At 36.7% G+C, this 19,274-nt stretch overlaps 2 protein-coding genes across 2 annotated transcripts in view; one reads left to right on the plus strand and one right to left on the minus strand.

Moving 5' to 3' along the window:
• LOC131076485 (uncharacterized) overlaps window positions 1-19,274 on the plus strand; it is a 265,484-nt gene that overhangs the window by 75,062 nt on the left and 171,148 nt on the right. The window lies entirely within an intron of this gene.
• On the minus strand, window positions 8,423-9,423 carry LOC131876349 (uncharacterized). The gene is made up of 3 exons (XM_059221479.1): window positions 9,273-9,423; window positions 9,072-9,144; window positions 8,423-8,969 (listed from the first exon to the last, which is right to left on the minus strand). The coding sequence occupies exons 1-3, from the start codon at window positions 9,348-9,350 to the stop codon at window positions 8,701-8,703; spliced, it is 420 nt and encodes a 139-aa protein (XP_059077462.1). The 5' UTR covers window positions 9,351-9,423; the 3' UTR covers window positions 8,423-8,700.

Raw genomic sequence — 19,274 nt, forward strand, 5'->3', positions numbered from 1 at the left:
ATTTAAGACTATATAAATGATTACAGAACTTGATTAAGGATATGCTAGCCGCAAGTTGGCTACATATATCTTAATACAATCAATAGGTAAGGGTGTAGCACTTAGAATGAAGCTTCATTCCTTTTCATTGAGCAAAATAAATAAGCTGTTTTTGGTAGAGCAATGTCTCTAAATTCATTTCCCTTGTTTCATGTAAACATATTGATGAGGAAGGAATTGGTTGTAATGTCGATGAGATACCAAGATAATTTCAGCAACTAAATAAAGAATTTTGATAAAAATCAACAAATGATTGAAATATATAAGTTTGGAAGGTATTTTTAGTCTTCAAGAAGGAGACAAAGAGTCAAGAGATTTTGAGATTATCATTTTAGAGGTTAAGTTTGTTCTTCACTCTTTGTGTTGGCCCAAGGTTTGCCGTTACCCCAAAAGATCGACCTATTAATGCCTGATACAACTACTAGATTTATAGAATCCACATGAGGCGGTTAAGACTTGTTACAAACCCGAGTGCCGTGCTGCACAATACAAGGAGACCAAGGGCGCACACCTTGCAACACTTTGATTATGTATATGGATTTAGTATTAGCGCTTTCTCGAGAGCTTACAAAAGGGTGTTGCATCAAAATATTTTAGTGAAATTGCAAATAAGTCACTAAAGGAGAAAAAGAATCAAGAAATTTTGAGATTATCATTTTAGAGGCCAAGTTTGTTCTTTACTTTTAGGTTATTTATATGGATTTAGTATTAGTGCAAGTGGAAACCAAAGTAGACAACTTTCTTGAGAGCTTTCAAAAGGGTGTTGCATCAAAATATTTTAGTGAAATTGCAAATAAGTCACTATTTTTGGCTTGAGTCTTCCTCGGGAAAAGTGTTCTATTGGAATATATTCTTAGCTATCTTTTTTTGCGAATGATGTGAGGCTTAGATTAGATTATTATTTATTTTTTTGTAAACACTGATACATTGTATGCCTTATATCTGTTTTTAGTGGATAGGATTAATTTGTAATAAAGTTTGGATTCATGCAATCAAGCTATTCAGGGTAGAAGTAATTAATAATCTCTTCATTAAATGTTTCCAATAATTTAACAAGTTCTATATTGATGAAGTTATTGGAAAACGTGTTGTGCTTTGTACATAGTGTTTGGAATTTAATTCACAGTCAGTGTTTACATCTATGTGTTTGTTTACGAAATCGTATTTTGTTCTATTTATGGTTTTCAATCTCTATATTTAATTGAAAATCATAAATGTCTTCTAGTTGTGATTATATTAGTTTCCATAGTAGGTAGTTTTTACATATGAAAACTTCTTATCTGTTGTAGCTGTGTTGAAAATGCTTTGTGGTCTATATTGTGAAAAAATAGAGAGATTTTTAATTAAGTTTGTTGTTTTGCATAGTGTACGCATTGAAAATTGAATGAAATAGTAAATGACTTAACGAGCAGCCACGGACTCGAATCAATTACTAAATTCTCAATCGTAATCAATGGAAGAATGCAAACAAAATCAACAAATGAACAATTCAATACAAAATGCAAACCAATGAATCCATGGAAGAGGCCTCCATTTCTCTTCTCCCTTTTGTGATGTGTGGACTATGGTTCTCAGAATCTTAGCACTTCGTCAGTAGCGTGATGGCACAAAAGCTCGAAGGCTGTGGTTGTTGATGAATGAGAATAAGGTTTTCTTTTATAGGTTTCGTGATATCGATTGATGGTTCAGATTGAAAGATCAGCCAAATGATCAAGGGTTGAGGGTGGTTGAGACAAGTTGATTAAGAGTTGATTGCTCACGTGAGTGGAATTGATTGATTAGTCAATTGACTTGATTGATTTTTTAGGAGAGGTGACTAGGCTGTTAATTGAATTGATTGGGAGTGAGGTCGATTGGTTGTCTTAATCAGAAAAAGGTGATTGTGAGTGTAATTCAGAGTCAGTGGTAGTTAAGAGGAGAGAATAATTAGTCATTTAAATAATTTAAAAATCACTTAAACATGTACATTAGAAATAAATAAATAAATATTTTATTTATTTTTAGAGGAAACTGATTTTCGAAAAAGGTGGACAATTAAATAAATTAAAGAACTTAGTTAATTGTTAAGACATAATTAGTAAATTTGGAATAGAAATTGATAGAAAGAGATATTTAATTAAAGTAAGTATATTAGAAGAAAATAAGATTAATAATTAATTAAATAATGATAAGAGAGAGAAATTTTGATTTTTGAATTTAGAATAGGAAAATAACGTTAGATTAATTAAATAATAAAAATTATTTAATCAATTAAGAGGACAATCAGTAAAAGTGTTGCTAGTAGGCATCAGGACAATTTCAGGTGTCTACACGGTCTCTATAAACCCCTAAGACTCAAGTACAAAGGGAGCTTCCTCTTATAATTTGAAGAACAATTTATTGTACAAGCTGTTCTGTTTTGTGTGACATTGAAAGGTGTGAATTAAAATGCTAACTATATGAAGGAATAACAGCTTGGACAGATATCAACATACAGTTCTAGGAATTGAGAAACTAGTTGAATGTAGGTAAATAGTTATCATCAATATAAAGCTTGATGCTACAATCTACTTCTAATTCAGTTAATGAAATTACACACTTAGTAAAGTAGACCTCAAGGATAATAACTGTAAAAATCCTATGTAGATATGTGACTAATTGCAAAGTTTCTGTTTCAAATATATAATATCTTCCAACGTGTTTTCAGAAAAAGGGAACAGTAAAGGAATTAATTCCAGAACTAACTCACTACTGTGTTCTTGAGCACTGTTAAATTGCCATTCAACTGGTTTTTGAATTTCAATTAACCTTTCAAATTCATTACAATTCTATAAACAACAGAAAGTTTACTGTTCTGTTATGAAATAGATTATATTTATTCTGAACGAATGCATTAATTCTTCAAATCAATCCTGGCTTCTGTTCATATTGTAATTTTCACAGTTGATTGCATGATTTAAATACTGTGTTTCAGACACCATTAAACATAATCGTTGTTGTTCTAAAATATTAATACTTGCAGTATTATTTCGTAAATACCTTAAAAACAAGCCGAATCAGACTTCTGGAGGAATCCACGCATATATCTTAAGAATGTGACAAGCCGGAACAGACTTATTGGCGGGATCCACGCTTATTCTCGTATCCACGAATACAGAGCAAGACCACCGCGATTTCACAACACAGAGCAAGACCACCACAAATTATGAAATAGGACCCCGATATCGGGTTTGTAATGGATTGGCGAGCAAATTCCAACTCCGCTCCAAGCGGTCTTTGTTCATTCACGACAATTGAATATTATATTCCGCCATACCTTAGCCACCCGGTGATGACATAATAGGTTCGCATTCACAATCCTTAGTGTTCGAACTGTCTTCCGATAGTCAGGCATAATACGAAAAGCTTCAGATTCATCAAATACGTCAATACTCATAACACCACGTCTGAAGAATGAAAGTTTATATCAATCCGAACATATTTGTGCCGACACTTACTCAGTTTGATCCCACCATGAATAACATTGCAATAAAATTCCAATAGGCCAATTTATAATTGACGAAAGGAATACTCTGATTTCCTTATCGAAAACTACAGAGTTGAATAAAACTTTACTTCCAACTATCAAGTCAAAATGATATCTTGCGCCCGTCTCTGCGAGCAATGACTTATTTAAAGCCAAGCCACCGGGAAGAATTCCCGTAGGAAAACAAATTTCAACCAAATGCCGCTAACACACCGGAATTAATGATTTAAATAATAGTTTACACTAATATTTTATTATTTAACTAATATTTGAATATTAGCCTTTATTAAAAAATAAAAAGAACTAAACTTTAATTATAATATATTAGTAAAGTAAAGACTAATATAAAATAATGAAAGTTTATTTTTTATTCGAATACCCCAAAACAAGTATTACTTTTGAGGGGAGATTACAGTCTCCCCTGCCTCTTGTTGCTTGCCCTCAAGCAACTCCAGTACACGCTCATTCTCCCACGTAGCATCATCCTGAGGCAGATTTTTCCATTTAATAAGATATTCCCTGATTGTTCGGTTTCTCAAATGCTTGTCTCGAGTTTCCAAGATCACTTCAGGAATCATTTCTAACTTCCCGTCATCATTAAGAGGGGGTAAATCCGTGGATACTGTCACTTGCTGACCCGAAGCCTATTTGAGACAAGAAACATGGAAAACATTGTGAATCTTGCTGTCCACTGGTAAGTCTAATTCATATGCTACGACGCCCACTTTGCGCACAACTTGATATGGTCCATAAAAGCGGGGTTTCAATTTCTCAGCCCCACTATGCTTAAGAGATGATTGCCGATAAGGCTGTAACCTGAGATATACCAAATCTCCCACATCAAAGTGGCATTCAACTCGCTTTTTATCTGCATAGATTTTTTGTTGATTCTGTGCACATTGCAAATTCTCCTTAAGTGCTGTCAAAATATCTTGGCTTTTCTGAAGCCAATAAGAGATTTAGGAACATTACTTTGATCAAAGGCAAGGTCAAGGAAAGAAAGTATATCATAGCCATATAATGCTTTGAAAGGAGTCATACCAATTGACATATGAACTGTAGTATTATAACAATATTCACCTAAATATAACCAACGAACCCAAGCTTTCTGATGTCTTGCTACATAGTTACGAAGGTAACCTTCTATCCACTTGTTCACTATTTCCGTCAGTTTTGTTAGTTTGCGGATGATAACTGGTACTGTGAGTCAACTCTGTACCTGTCAATCTGAAAAGCTCCCCCCAAAATATACTCAAGAATCTGCTATCTCGATCACTGATTATACTCTTTGGTAAACCATGTAAACGGAATATCTCTTTAAAGAATAATTCTGCGATCTGAACAACTGTGAATTCTGTAGTGATAGAAAAGAAATGTGCAAATTTAGTTAATCTATCAACCACAACAAAAATACAATCTTTACCTTGGGATCTCGGTAAACCTGTGATGAAATCCATTGATATACTTTCCCATTTCTATTCTGGTATAGGCCATTTCTATTCTGGTATAGGCAGCGGTTGTAATAAACCTGTAGGATAAGTATGCTCTGCTTTATTTTGTTGGCAAGTAATGCATTCCTTGACATAACGAAGGACATCACTTTTTAATCCTTTCCATGTGAACCTTTCTCTTATCTGTCGATAAGTTTTAAAGTATCCGGGGTGCCCTGCTAAAGGAATATCATGCATTGATTGGAGGATTTTCTCTTTCAACTTCGAACCGGAAACCAAGTAAATCCTGTCCTTGTAATAGATAACATCATTTACAAGTTACAACCTTATATTTATCATCTTGTACATTACCATCTAGCAAATCACATGCAAACGAATCCTTAGAATATTCAACCAACAATAAAGATTTCCAATCAGCTGTTACTACAGATAATGCATTTATTTCAGGCCTCCTGGATAATGCATCGACAACAACATTGTTTTTACCTTTAACATATTCAATTTCAAAATCATAAGCTTGGATCTTACTGATCCATTTTTGCTGCCGGTCATTCAAATCTTTCTGTCTCAAGAAATATCTCAAACTGTTATGGTCAGTTCTTACTACAAATTTGCCACCAACCAAATATTGTCTAAATTTTGCCAATGTGTGCATGACTGCCAACATTTCTTTATCATAAATGGAATACAATTTCTCAAGATTACTAAGTTTCCTGCTTTCATAGGCTATTGGGTGTTTATTTTGCATTAATACTGCTCCTATTCCCTCACCAGATGCATCACATTCTAAAACAAAAGGCTGATTAAAATCTGGAAGTGCAAGTATTGGGCAAGAACTCATTACCTTTTTAAGTTTCTCAAAAACTTGTTGTGCTTCCTCAGTCCATCGGAATGCCCCTTTTTTAGTAAGATCTGTCAATGGTGCCCCAAGCTGTGAAAACCCTCTGACGAATCTCCTATAATAACTGCATAAACCAAAGAATCCTCTTAATTCTGTAAGATTCTGTGGTGGTGGCCAATCCAAAATGGCTCTTATCTTTTCTTGATGAACCTGTACACCTATAGCACTGATCATATGCCCTAAATACAAAATTTCTGTCATTCCAAATTCACATTTAGAAGCCTTTGCATAAAGTGATTGAGATTCCATAATACCAAGAACTATATTAATATGTTTCAAGTGATCTTCCCAGGTTTTGCTGTAAATCAATATATCATCAGCAAAAATTTCCTTAACTGCTTGTTAAAGACATGATTCATACAGGACTGAAATGTTTTCGGAGCATTTGTTAACCCAAACGACATAACCAAGAATTCATAGTGACCATAATGACAACGAGAAGCAGTTTTATGAATATCTTGATCCCTTAACTTAATTTGATGATATCCCAACCTCAAATCAATTTTAGAAAAATAAACAACACCATGTAATTCACCTAACAACTCATCAATTCGAGGAATTGGATACCTGTTTTTGATTGTCTTCTTGTTAAGAGCACGATAATCAATACACATACGAAGAGTTCCATCCTTCTTTTTGACCAGCACTACTGATGATGCAAAAGGACTAGAACTAGGCCTGATATTCCCCATATCCAACAATTCCTTAATTGCCTTTTCTATTTCATCCCTGAATGTTTTAGGATGTCTGTAAGGAGTTGTGATAACTGGTTTGGCACCTTCTTCTAATTCAATGGTATGTTCAAATACTCGATCAGGTGGGACTCCTGGAGGAATATCACTGAAAACCAAATGATGTGAATCTAATACTTTTAACAAATCATCTTGTAGATTCAAATCCTGATACCTTGTTAGAGATTAAACATTGTGCTGACCATGCCACATCTCCATGTCTGAAAATAGCCTCCATTCTTTTAGCACTAACGATCCTGGGACCACCGTTAGACATACCACGAAGTACTACTTTCTTATCATCAATCTTAAAAGAAAATTCCAATCTCTTAAAACTCTGAGTGTACTCATCTAATGTTTCCATCCATTGAATACCCAAAACAATATTAGTATCAGCCAAATCAATCACATAAAAATCATCAGTAACAACATAATTGCCAAGAGTAATACTCAATTTAGGAGCTTTATGAGTACTGGACAAATTAGTCCCACTTGCTACTCTAACATCAAAACCTTCATGTTTTTCAGTTTGCAAACCACGTTTTTCCACAAGAGTTGCATCTATAAAATTATGAGTAGAACCACTATCAAGCATAACAACCACATGCTGCCCATTCAAAACTCCTCTAACTTTAAAAATATTATAATGTGGTGTTCCTGTCATAGACGCTTTTACCCCTTCTCCATGTTTAGTACCTGTCTCTGATTCTGTGTTCTTTGGTGCAGGTTCTATGTTAGGTTCAATATTTTCTTCATCTTCACTATCTGACATAACCTCAATGTAATGAATTTTTCCCTTTCCCAAACACCTATGTCCTGGCTGCCATGATTCTCTATGACTGAAACATAATTTTTTCCTTCTGAGTTCTTCCCTTTCTTCTTTATCTAACTTGTTATTAGGGAAATTATCTTTTTTGAAGGGTTGCCTTTCTTTATTTGACTTAGGTGGTGGACCTTTAATAAAAGTTTTCCCTTTTGAAGATGGTTCCAATTTCCTTGCCCTTTTAATAGCCATTTGTAATGTAGGAGGACTTAAGGACTTAACCCAACCTTTAAGTGAATCTGACAATCCATCTCTGAATATCACAATTTTATGTCTCTCTGAAATTTCAGTAACTAAAACTGCCAACTTTTCAAATTCAGAAATGTATTGCTCAACAGGTCCAGTTTTCTTAAGTTGAGTTAAATCTTTAAGATGAAGTTCAGGGTCTTTAGAATCAAATCTATCTATAAGTTTTTCAGTAAACTCAACATAACTATCAATCAGATTATGACCCAGAGTTACTTGCCCATGATGCCACCATTCATGCGCCACACCTTCAAGATGTAATGCTGCATATTTGATTGCTTCATCTTCCAACATAGGATTTAATTGAAAGTATGTGTCTAATTTTTGCACCCAAGCCCGAGCAGTTGTTTTACCCATAGTTGAAAATCTCGGACTCGGCAAACCTAAATTTTGGACTCGGACTCGGACTCGGACTCGTGAAAGACTCGCGAAAGACTCGGCAAAGACTTGGCAAAAAAAAAAACCGTAGTTTTACAAAAAAAACATAAAGAAATTAATGCATTTAGAGAGCATAAGTGCCATAATTGAAACATTACACATGTCATATGATCTACAAAGTACAAACACGCAATATTTGAAATTTCATCATTCATGGCAGCATATTCAAGTTTCAACTTTCAACTCTAAAATGTATAATGGCAGCATAAGTATATAAATGTTCACAAAATTACATATAATGATATGTCCAAGTCCAACTGCAAATGTTGAAAACAACAATGTGAATGAACAAACCAAAGAGAAGACTACATCTTCCTCTTTGTATTTTTCCTAATATAGCTCAATTTTTCAGGCCTTGAGCTAGAAGTAGTAGCAGTGGGTGTTGTGGTATCTAAATGGTGAGATGATTCTTCTTCAAAGTCAAAGTCCTCATCATCATCCTCATCTTCGTCCTCATCTTCATCCAATCTTGCTCCTTCTGCATCTTGTGCTGCTCCTCTCTCAATTTCTGCAATTTCTTCTTCGGTAAGGAGGACATCATCACCATCATTTTGTTCATTCATGGTCTAATCACCATATGGATCAATTTCATCCAAGTCAATGGCCTCATGTGAAACACCCTCCACCTGCCTAACTCGAAGGCGAAGGTTGTACCGAACAAATACTAGATCATTGAGCTGCTTTTGTGACAATCTATTTCTCTTCTTTGTGTGAATGCTCTCAAAGACACTCCAATTTCGTTCACACCCAGAAGCACTGCATGGCTGAGACAAAACACGGATAGCTATCTTTTGAAGATTAGGCGTGCCGGCACCATAATTCTCCCACCATAAATCTACAAAAAACATTTAGAAATATTAGAATTGAGAAAAAAATGTAACAATCAAGTTTGTAGGTTTTTTCTTGCACTATTGAACTAAGTTACTAAATTTTTTACCTGGTTGTTGTTTTCCTCTCCTATCAATTGCTAGTTGTGATGAGAAGAGTCTCCCCTCTGCACTTTTGTAGATCTTGAACAATGAACATTTCCAAATTCAGAAATAGATACTAGATAGTCAAAGTGTCAAACTCAAATTCAATAATGAACATTTCCGAATTCATAAATAAAGATAGAGCAATTGCAAATGTCAAATCTCACCTCCAACTCATCAAGAACCTTGTCTCTCAACTCAGGATCAGGTGTCATCTTATCAATGCATGTAATAACACCTGCCATGACCTCCTCATCAGCCCTAAATGAATCAGAGAAGTAGAATTTCAGGTTCAAAAAGTAGGTGAAGGCATGTATCAATTGGTGGAGCTGGTTTGTCCACCTACGATCAATGATGCGCCAAAGGATTTCACATTTTCTTGTATTTCCATGATAGTAATGTGAAATGGCCTCTTTGGCCCTATCCATGGCCTCATAAATGAAACCCATTGGCATGCCCTCTCCATCCACCATACGAAGAACCCTTACCAAAGGTTCTGTCACCTAAAAAAATTAAAACAAATTTTAAATTAGTACAAAATCAACCCCTAAAAAATAAAATCAGCAAATAGACAAGATTGTATAAACTTTATTTTTGTGTTTGTTACTTACCGCAGTCAACTCCTCTCCACTTTTATTGAACCCTTCATCAAAAACAATGCTCACAATCTTCTCTGCTTCAGGTCTTTTTGAGTATGCAGACCCCAACCAAGCATCTGACACAAACATCTGCTTAAGATGAGGAATGGCACTAAGAATGCTCTGCAAAGTGATGAAGTGGCTAGCAAATCGTGTCACTCCAGGTCGCACAAGGTCCTTGCCATTTGTGTGTTTTCTCATCAAAGCAAGCACCCAAGTATGGTTGTAGATGAATTTGGTGACACTTTTTGCATCTTCAACCACCTTCTTCACCCATCCAATCTTCCCAATGTCCTCTAGCACCAAGTCCAAGCAATGTGCAGCACAAGGACTCCATGTAATCGAAGGATGCCTCTGCATAAGCATTCTACCTGCAGATACATATGCAGCTGCGTTGTCCGTGATAATTTGGACAACATTCTCAACTCCAACTTCTCGAACCACACCATCCAACAGATTACACAAAGTCTTTGCATTTTTTATTTCATTTGAGGCATCGACAGACTTTATGAATACCATTGCACCATTTGAAGCCACCAAGAAGTTGAGAAGAGTCCTATTCCGTCCATCTGTCCATCCATTAGATAAAATGCTGCATCCTTTTCTCTTCCAATACCTTTTCTGATCATCAACCACACCTTCTGTATTTTTCACAGCTTTCTCTAGCAATGGCCCACTGAAGTCATGACCTGTTGGGGCCTTAAACCCCTTACCCGCCACTGTACATGCATTAACAAAACTTTCCCAATACACATTGTTTGCTGCATTGAAAGATAGATTATTGTAAAACCAAAAGTTTGAAGCTGCTATCCGTGCTTGTTCATGCTTCTCTCTATTCCATCCTGTACCTTCAAGTGAAGGTTGTGCACCTGGAACATTGCGTGGTACAAAAAAATTAGGGTCTGATCTAACAGGAGTGCCACTAGCCTCACCCTCATTGTCACCAAAAGATGAAAGTGACTGACGACCCTGACTGTGACCAATGGGACCCGAAGTGGACAATGTGGGATTCATTGCAGCTGCCATGGCTTCTCTTGTTTTTTGCCTTTCTTCCTTATGCATATCATTCTCAGCAAGAATGGCCTTCATCTCTCTAATAATTTCAGGAGTTGATTTGGGGCATGCCTCCACACCATATCCAGGTATTTGTGCAAGGTGGTATTTTAATCTATTGATTCCACCAGTCATCCATTTTGTGCATTCGGTGCAAGTGACCTCCCCCTTTTTGCTTCCTGCAATCCCATATTTCCAAGCTTTATCTCTTTGTCTTCCTGACCTTGGGGTTGCCCTTGGAGTTGAACTTGCCATTGCTGATTTAACATGAAAAAAAAAAAATCAGCAGGGCTTTATGGAAAATCAACAAAAAAAATGACAATGAATCATTTGAGAAAAATAGCATTCAAAAACAAGAAAAAAAAAGAGGAAATAACTTAGGAAAGAATATAGAAAAAAATTTGGCAGCATATCCCCTTGTTTTTCAAGATTTTTTTCAATTTCAAAACAATGAAATGATTCAAATGAAAAAAAAAAAGAAAGAGAAAAAATCCTTACCTAGATCTCTCTTGCTGATTTTTCCTTCTTCCCTCTACTCCTCCAAACCCTTCTAACCTGCTATAGCCAAAAAAAAACCAAAATGAAGTAAAAAATTAAAAAAAAACTTGGTTTTAACCCTTTACGGGCGCATTTTTTTGGGCCCGCGAGTCCCTGTGAAAGACTCGCGAGTCCGAGCGAAAGACTCGTGCGAGTCTTTGTGAAAGACTCGCGAGTCTTTTGCAGGGACTCGCCTGGACTCGCCTCGCGAGTCCTAGGCGAGTCGACTCACGACGCCAAAGGACTCGCGAGTCCGTGGGGAGTCCGCGATTTTTAAAACTATGGTTTTACCTGACCCATCAAAATAAGGGATAGACATTTTACCAATTTTCCTTTGCAATTCACTGTTGTTCCCCCGCTGTCCTCTTGGCCTATGTTTCATTCTTACATCCAAATATTCTCTAAATGTCATTATTGATCTGAATTCTTCTCCAGAGACTAACCAATCCTGGTGAATTTCCTCCTGTATTTCTCTTATTGTGGGTTCATTTTCAGGCTGCAAATTTCTAGCAGTAAAAGTAGGCATAAAAGGTCTAGCTGTTCCTGTTCTTTCTGGCTATTTATTAACAGTTTGATCATCTCTTCCCCCATTATTTCCCCCATCATTTTGATGTTGATTATTATGTCTCCCATTATTTTGATTCTGACCAACATTATTAGCTATAAATTGGGTCATCAAATTTGTCATTCTGTTGACATTATCTTGCATATTTTGCTGACTTTTGATTAATGCTGCTAGAAGATCGCTATGGTTTTTCAGGTTCCCCCATATTGTTTGTTTCAAAAATAATTTCCTCGTCAGTTTCAGTATGGCTGTCCTCAATTTCAAACTGAATTGAAGAACTACTTTGTGCTATCGAAGAGTTTTGATATCTATTTTGTCTGGCTCTAGTACTCCGAAAATTATAATTTCCTTGGTGCATACTCAGCTGTGCATAGTTTATTTCATGTATTTTCAATTTCAAGACACCCGATAGGCTGGCAAGATTCTAATGCTCTGATACCACTGTAAAAATCCTATGATTCACGATCCTTAGTGTTCGAACTGTCTTCTGATAGTCAGGCATAATATGAAAAGCTTCAGATTCATCAAATACGCCGATACTCATAACACCACGTTTGAAGAATGAAAGTTTATATCAATCGGAACATATCTATGCCAACACTTCCTTAGTTCGATCCCACCATGAATAACATTGCAATAAAATTCCAATAGGCCAATTTATAATTGACGAAAGGAATACTCTGATTTCCTTATCGAAAACTACAGAGTTGAATAAAACTTTACTTCCAACTATCCAATCAAAATGATACCTTCTGCCCCTGTCTCTGCGAGCAATGACTTATTTAAAGCCAAGCCATCGGGAAAAATTCCTGTAGGAAAACCAATTTCAACAAAATGCCGCTAACACACCATAATTAATGATTTAAATAATAGTTTACACTAATATTTTATTATTTAACTAATATTTAAATATTGGCCTTTATTAAAAAATAAAAAGAACTAAACTTTAATTATAATATATTAGTAAAGTAAAGACTAATATTAAATAATGAAAGTTTATTTTTTATTCGAATAACCCAAAAGAAGTATTACTTTTGAGGGGACATTACAATTGAGCAATATGTCACTAGCATGAGCAATATGTCACTAGCATGAGCATAGTGTCAAATATTGTTAGGAATTCTTGTGCTTGAAGCACTTATTTATAGCTTACAAAATACCCGATTTTAATGGACTTACGATAATAATCTAGGTTACCCTAAGTTTTCGGGACGGGGGGATGGGGAAATGGGTTTACAGTACAATTTTTTTTTTCCTGGAACAAGGGACAGCTATATATATATATATAATCACCATCATAAGACATCATGAGTAGAATAATCATCAGAGATGTGCATATAGGAAATCATAATGTCATAATATCATAGAGCATCATATTAGTGTCCGTAACCATGATAAAATAATATGCTATCATCTAGATCACCATAAAATATCATCATAGCTATCATCAGACAAATCATCACAGAAATCACATGCATAAAAAGTCAAATAATACAACATTCAAGTCCGCGAAATGGTGACGGGCCCACAGAGCTGAATGGAGAACCTTTTTCATAGGGTCGCGACGACTAAGCTTTAACCACCGCTTGACCCTGTGATTTAGCAATAGACATTGCTGTTTCACAGCGATGAAATACAAAGGCGTTCTCAAGCCTATGTATGTGTGTCTATATATATATGTTAATTTTGGGATCAGACTGATAAATTAGGATCAAACAGATGATAGCAATGACAAAAAATCAAAACAATGAACACAAGGAACACAAAAATACTCTGGGAAAACCTCCCTCTTGGAGGTGAAAAACGCAGCTATAAATCTCAGATCTTATTATGCAATAATCAGTCAGTATCTTTACAATTCGGCTTGAAGCATTTAGAACAACAGTATATGCACAGTAGTATAATGAATCCAAACTAGGGCACGCACAACAGAATAATGAACTTATCTGCAGTATACTTGAATGCTAATCAAGGAAGACAGTTTGATGACCATTCGCTGATCATTGACACCATTTGCTGATCAAAGGAGACAATTTGCTGACCATAAATGAAATTCGCTCCTCCAAAGTCAATTCGTTGTTATTGAAGATGGATTCGCTGATCTTCAAGTGTATTTGCTGTCCCAGAATTGATTCGCTGTCCTTTGGGAATTGTTCGCTGCCCTTTAGATCATAATTCGCTGTCCTGCTGAAGGAATGTATTTTGCTGGTACTCTGCTGAAGGAGTTCGCTGAGGAATGAATTTATATTATGCTTGCATGAACCCCTGAATATATATGTAACTTAGCCACCTTATACACCTTTGGTCGGCTTCACAAATATGCTCAAAATTTGGCGCCCAATATAGGGTCAGCCCTATTATACTTACAAGTTACAATGTTCAATATAGGGTTAGCCCTATTTACAAGTTACATTGCCCGTTACAAGTTACATTATAGGGTTGGCCCTATGGCAATTACAAGTTACATTTAATTTTACACATTAATGCAACTAAGACCGATAGGCCAATTAGTCACCCATAGGCTAGGTCGGCCCTAGAAGGAATTTGACCTAGCTACAAACATCAACACTCCCTCTTAGCTAGGGAGGACTCCTCAATATCTGAATCACATAGTGACAACCACAATGGCTACTCTCAAGAATGAAAACAAGTGAATACAACCACCATGGCTACTCCCAAAGGGTGGGTCCATCATGGCTACTCCCATGAATGGAACAAGTGAACACAACTACCATGGCTACTCCCAGATAGTGGGTCCATCATGGCGACTCCCATGAATGGAAACAAGTGAACACAAGTGCCCATCACAAAATCCTCAATGTGATGTTGTCATCTCATCATGACGTGCACCATGGCTACTCCCAGAGGGTGAATTACACAAGTGCTAAGTCATGGAGTCTCTCACATGACATCCACCATGCCTACTCGCAGAGGGTGGAACAAGGGTTTTCACCTCAAACTTCTCTCGCAGAGAACAATGCATTACCAAGGGCTTGCACCTCAAACTTCTCTCGCAGAGAAGAATGCATTAACAAAATATTTAAGACGATGTGGCTCCCTCTGAAGCTGAAATGACAGGGTCCCTTTGAAGCTGAAATGCCAGGCTCCCTCTAAAGCTGAAATGACATTTCCTCCTTTTAGAACAAGAACCCTTCTGAGTTGACATTTGACCTTGGCTCCTCCTGAGGTGCCCTTATGTCAACTTCCGCAAAAGAAGCTAGAGGAGTAGACCTAAATTTGCACTCTCGAGCAATGTGGCCATACTTGTCACACTCAGTCCTATGGCAGCAAGCTGTGTCTCCATCCTTCAGCTTGCGAAGCTTCCTCACAAGATGCCTCAAGCTCTGTCTTCCTTGAATTTTTCAATCTCAGATAATTAATTCATCATTCATTTGCTTCTCGATCCAACCTGCATTTTAACAAGATTAATAATACTTTATATCAAACTACAAGTGAAGTAAGAGGCAAATATCATTGAAGGATCAATTAAAGAAGTAATATAACTTATCTTTGTTGATTCTGAAATATCTTCCTTTCATCTTTACTGCTCTGGGAAGTGCTAATCTCACCGCAAGAAGAAAGCAATCTGCTCAACTCAGATTTCTCAGACACATTATGCAGCTAGTATATTCAATATAGGACTAGGCCTCTCAAGGCACCATTACAATCCATGTACACAGAGAATGAAATCAATGTGACCAACCATCACAATCGAGTTGTAGTTCTCCTTTTATTTGTGAGACACTCTCAGAAATCTTCACAAATGAAGGTGAGGATAATACTCAGAAGGATATGCATGAGCTGAGTGAATCACAAGTACTAGCCCAAAGCATGTTAAACATTGGCCCTGCATAACAACCAGCCATAGCCATGGTTGGCTATCCAGCCTTTGCAACTGCACCATTTGCTACAGACTTTCCCAATGCCAACACTGTTATGCCCAATAAGGCTGGTGGCAACTTTAATATGATACCAAGCGCTAGTAGGTAACCTAGAAGCTTTCCAGCTACAAAGGAGATTAATAATACTTCATCCAATGCAAGTGAAGCATACAAGATTCACTAATCCAATGTAATTGCATGAATTTATACTCTACATAAAATTCATGTTCATTAATTAAAGGTACAAACAACAAAGGAATACTTATCTTTTATTGTTGGTACACCATTGTGCTAGATCTTTCCATCCACTCGCTCCTACGTTTTCTCCACAAACTCATCAGGCAACACGCTTATTCTTCATCCTCCCTATATTGTAACATCTTATTCTTGTGTTCTTAGCTGGTTATCTTCCTCTCGATTCGCCATGTTGGAGAATGAATCTTGTAAGTGTTGCCCCTTTCATGTGGTGGAAAAGTTCTTCATTCCATGCTCCACATTTCCTATTCCTTGCTTGCATCAAACCTATAATCTGCTTATTAGGGCGAACTTTGATGATGCAGGTCTGAATCTGGAAATCTGAATCAGGTCTGCTTAACTCACATTAGGGCTGCTGATGATTTCCTTCCAAATCAACCTCAAAACAGATACAAATGTTTCCCAGATTTGTTCATATCAAACCTTATAAATTCACACCCATGTTTGATATCCAAACTCACTTCCAGGAATAAGAAAATTGCTCCAGAATCTGATGAAGTTCGCTAGCTGGTGTCTAGGTCTTGATTTGTAAGTCTGGAAATGCACCTTCACTTGTGGAGATCGTTTTAAATCAAATCAAATATTGCCTCCTTCAAAAGGTGAAGTAGGAGAGATGCTATCACATAGTTTGATCATAACTGAGTCAACCTTGGCTTTGATACCATGTTAATTTTGGGATCAGATTGATAAATTAGGATTAGACAAATGATAGCAATGACAAAAAATCAAAATAATGAACACAAGGAACACCAAAATACCCTAGGAAAACCTCTCTCTTGGAGGTGAAAAACCCAACTATAAATCTCAGATCTAATTATGCAATAATCAGTCCGTATCTTTACAATTTGGCTTCAACACTTGAAGCATTTAGAACAGCAGTATATGCATAGTCGTATAATGAATCCAAACTAGGGCATGCACAACAAAATAATGAACTTATCTGCAGTATACTTGAATGCTAATCAAGGAAGACATTTTGATGACCATTCGCTGATTATTGACACCATTTGCTGATCAAAGGAGACAATTCGCTGACCATGAAGTTCGCTCCTCCAAAGTCAGTTCGCTGTTATTGAAGATGGATTTGCTGATCTTGAAGTGTATTCGCTGTCCTAGAATTGTTAATTTTAGCAAGCAGATTTACATTAATTAACAAGAAATAAGAATGCAAGGTAAAGTAAACACATAACAAACATATACCCTGGGAAAACCTCCCTCTTGGAGGAAAAACCCAACAACAAGATTCAGCTCTGATTATAATTAACTCAGTAGCAGATTACAATAGCTACCCTCTTTAAGCCACACAACAATGAGAGTGAACTTATTTGTGAGTGTAGATCACTGTCAACCAAATTGAGAATGAATTTGGCAGACCCAATGTGCTTTGCCTAGTTTGAATCAGGTTCGGCAGTTCAAACTTGATGTTCGCCCTTCCCTGAGTTAGTTCTCCTAGCATGAAGGGAAATTCGGCAGAGTATATGTAGGTTTGGATGCCCTAGGATAGATTTGCACTCCTAGATCAGATTCGCTTCAACAGGAAACCAATTCGTTGAAGTTCGCTCACACTTGATGAATATCCTGTTGCTGATGATGATTGCAGCTGGAAGCAGATCGCATAGGGTAGAGAGATATATATTTGCTTGTGATTGATGATTTGTGATCCTCAAATCATCTTACTTATATATGAATTAATGTGAACAATAAACCTTGGTCGGCCTTGCATATTTTTGGCGCCAAGATATAATTTTGAATTTACAAGTTACATATGGGTCAGGACCCATATACAATTTACAAGTTAAATCATTTGCCCAAATAGGGCCTGCCCTTTTTATTACAAGTTACAAGTATTGTAATACTTAAGTTATTACAGTATATATATTTGCCATCAAATAATTCGAACTAGCTATTTAATTTCAACACTCCCTCTTAGCTAGGGAGGATTATCGCGAGTAACCATATATTGTAATAACACATCATGGACCTTTCAATAAAATCCATCTTGCATTGCCTACAAAGGATGGATCCACCTTGCATTGCCTGCAGAGGGTGGAAGAGCTCTTTAACCTCATCCTTCTCCCTGAGAAGGATTCAATGTCACCTTGCATTGCCCGCAGAGGGTGACTCCACCTTGCAGAGGGTGGAAGATGCAACTTAGTGCATCACTGGGATTGACACTCCCTCTCATTAGCTAGAGTTGTGTTCTCAATAACTCCAAGTCTCTCTCTGAAGTATTCAAACTTCACACTAGCTAGAGGCTTGGTTAGAACATTTGCAATCTGCTCATCAATGCTGACATATTTCAGCTGAATGGCATCTCTCTATACCATATCATGAACATAGTGATAATGAGTTTCCACATGTTTTGACCTGTCATGAAACACTGGATTAGCAGACATTTTAATACAACTCTGATTGTCACAATGAATGACTGTGGGTTCCCAAGGTTGTCCGAACAACCTAGCAAGAAGCTTGCGAAGCCACACTGCTTCTCTTGACGCCACACTTACGCAATGTACTTAGCTTCTGCAGTACTCAATGCAACTGAGGACTGTTTCCTGTTGGCCCAGGAGATCATGGCAGAACCCAAACGGAAACAAATTCCTGAAGTGCTCTTCCTATCAGTTGCACTTCCTGCCCAATCAGAATCAGAGTAGCCTTCCAAGGTGATGACAGTATTGATTGGATACTTCAACCCATAGAAACTGTGCCTCACAAATATCTCAGGATATGCTTGGCTGCAACAAGATGAACATGCTTCAGCTTGTTCATGAACTGGCTGAGGGCACTCACTGCATAACAAATATCCGGTCTAGTGTTAACTAGATACATCAAGGATGCAATCAACTGCCTGTACTCTGATGGATCTGCAAAATCAGAGTTAGCTGCAGATAAACTCAATTTCTTCAAGCTAGTTTGCAGAGGAGTAGACATAGGTTTACAATCCATCATACCAAATCTTTTCAATATATCAATGATATATCTTCCTTGACTAAGAATAATTTCATTAGATCTTTGCCATACTTCTAAACCTTGAAAGTAATGCATTAGACCTAGATCCTTCATTTCAAATTCAGTGGCTAATTCTTTCTTACATCTAATGATGAGACTATCTTCACCAGTTAGAAATAAATCATCCACATATAAAACTAGAATTACCATTTCACCATCAAATACTTTAAAGTAAAGGTTAGAATCAACATTATTCTTAGAGAATCCTAAACTAACCAAATACTTATCAAT

This window comes from Cryptomeria japonica, chromosome 5, assembly GCF_030272615.1.
Source record: "Cryptomeria japonica chromosome 5, Sugi_1.0, whole genome shotgun sequence".
NCBI classification, from domain to species: domain Eukaryota; kingdom Viridiplantae; phylum Streptophyta; class Pinopsida; order Cupressales; family Cupressaceae; genus Cryptomeria; species Cryptomeria japonica.

Coding starts and splice junctions, on each gene's coding strand:
- LOC131876349 (XM_059221479.1), bottom strand. CDS start 9,350: ATGGCAGGTGTTATTACATGCATTGATAAGATGACACCTGATCCTGAG. Junction 9,145..9,272: donor AGGTTCTTGATGAGTTGGAG/GTGAGATTTGAC, acceptor TCATTGTTCAAG/ATCTACAAAAGTGCAGAGGG. Junction 8,970..9,071: donor GAGAGGAAAACAACAACCAG/GTAAAAAATTTA, acceptor TGTTTTTTGTAG/ATTTATGGTGGGAGAATTAT.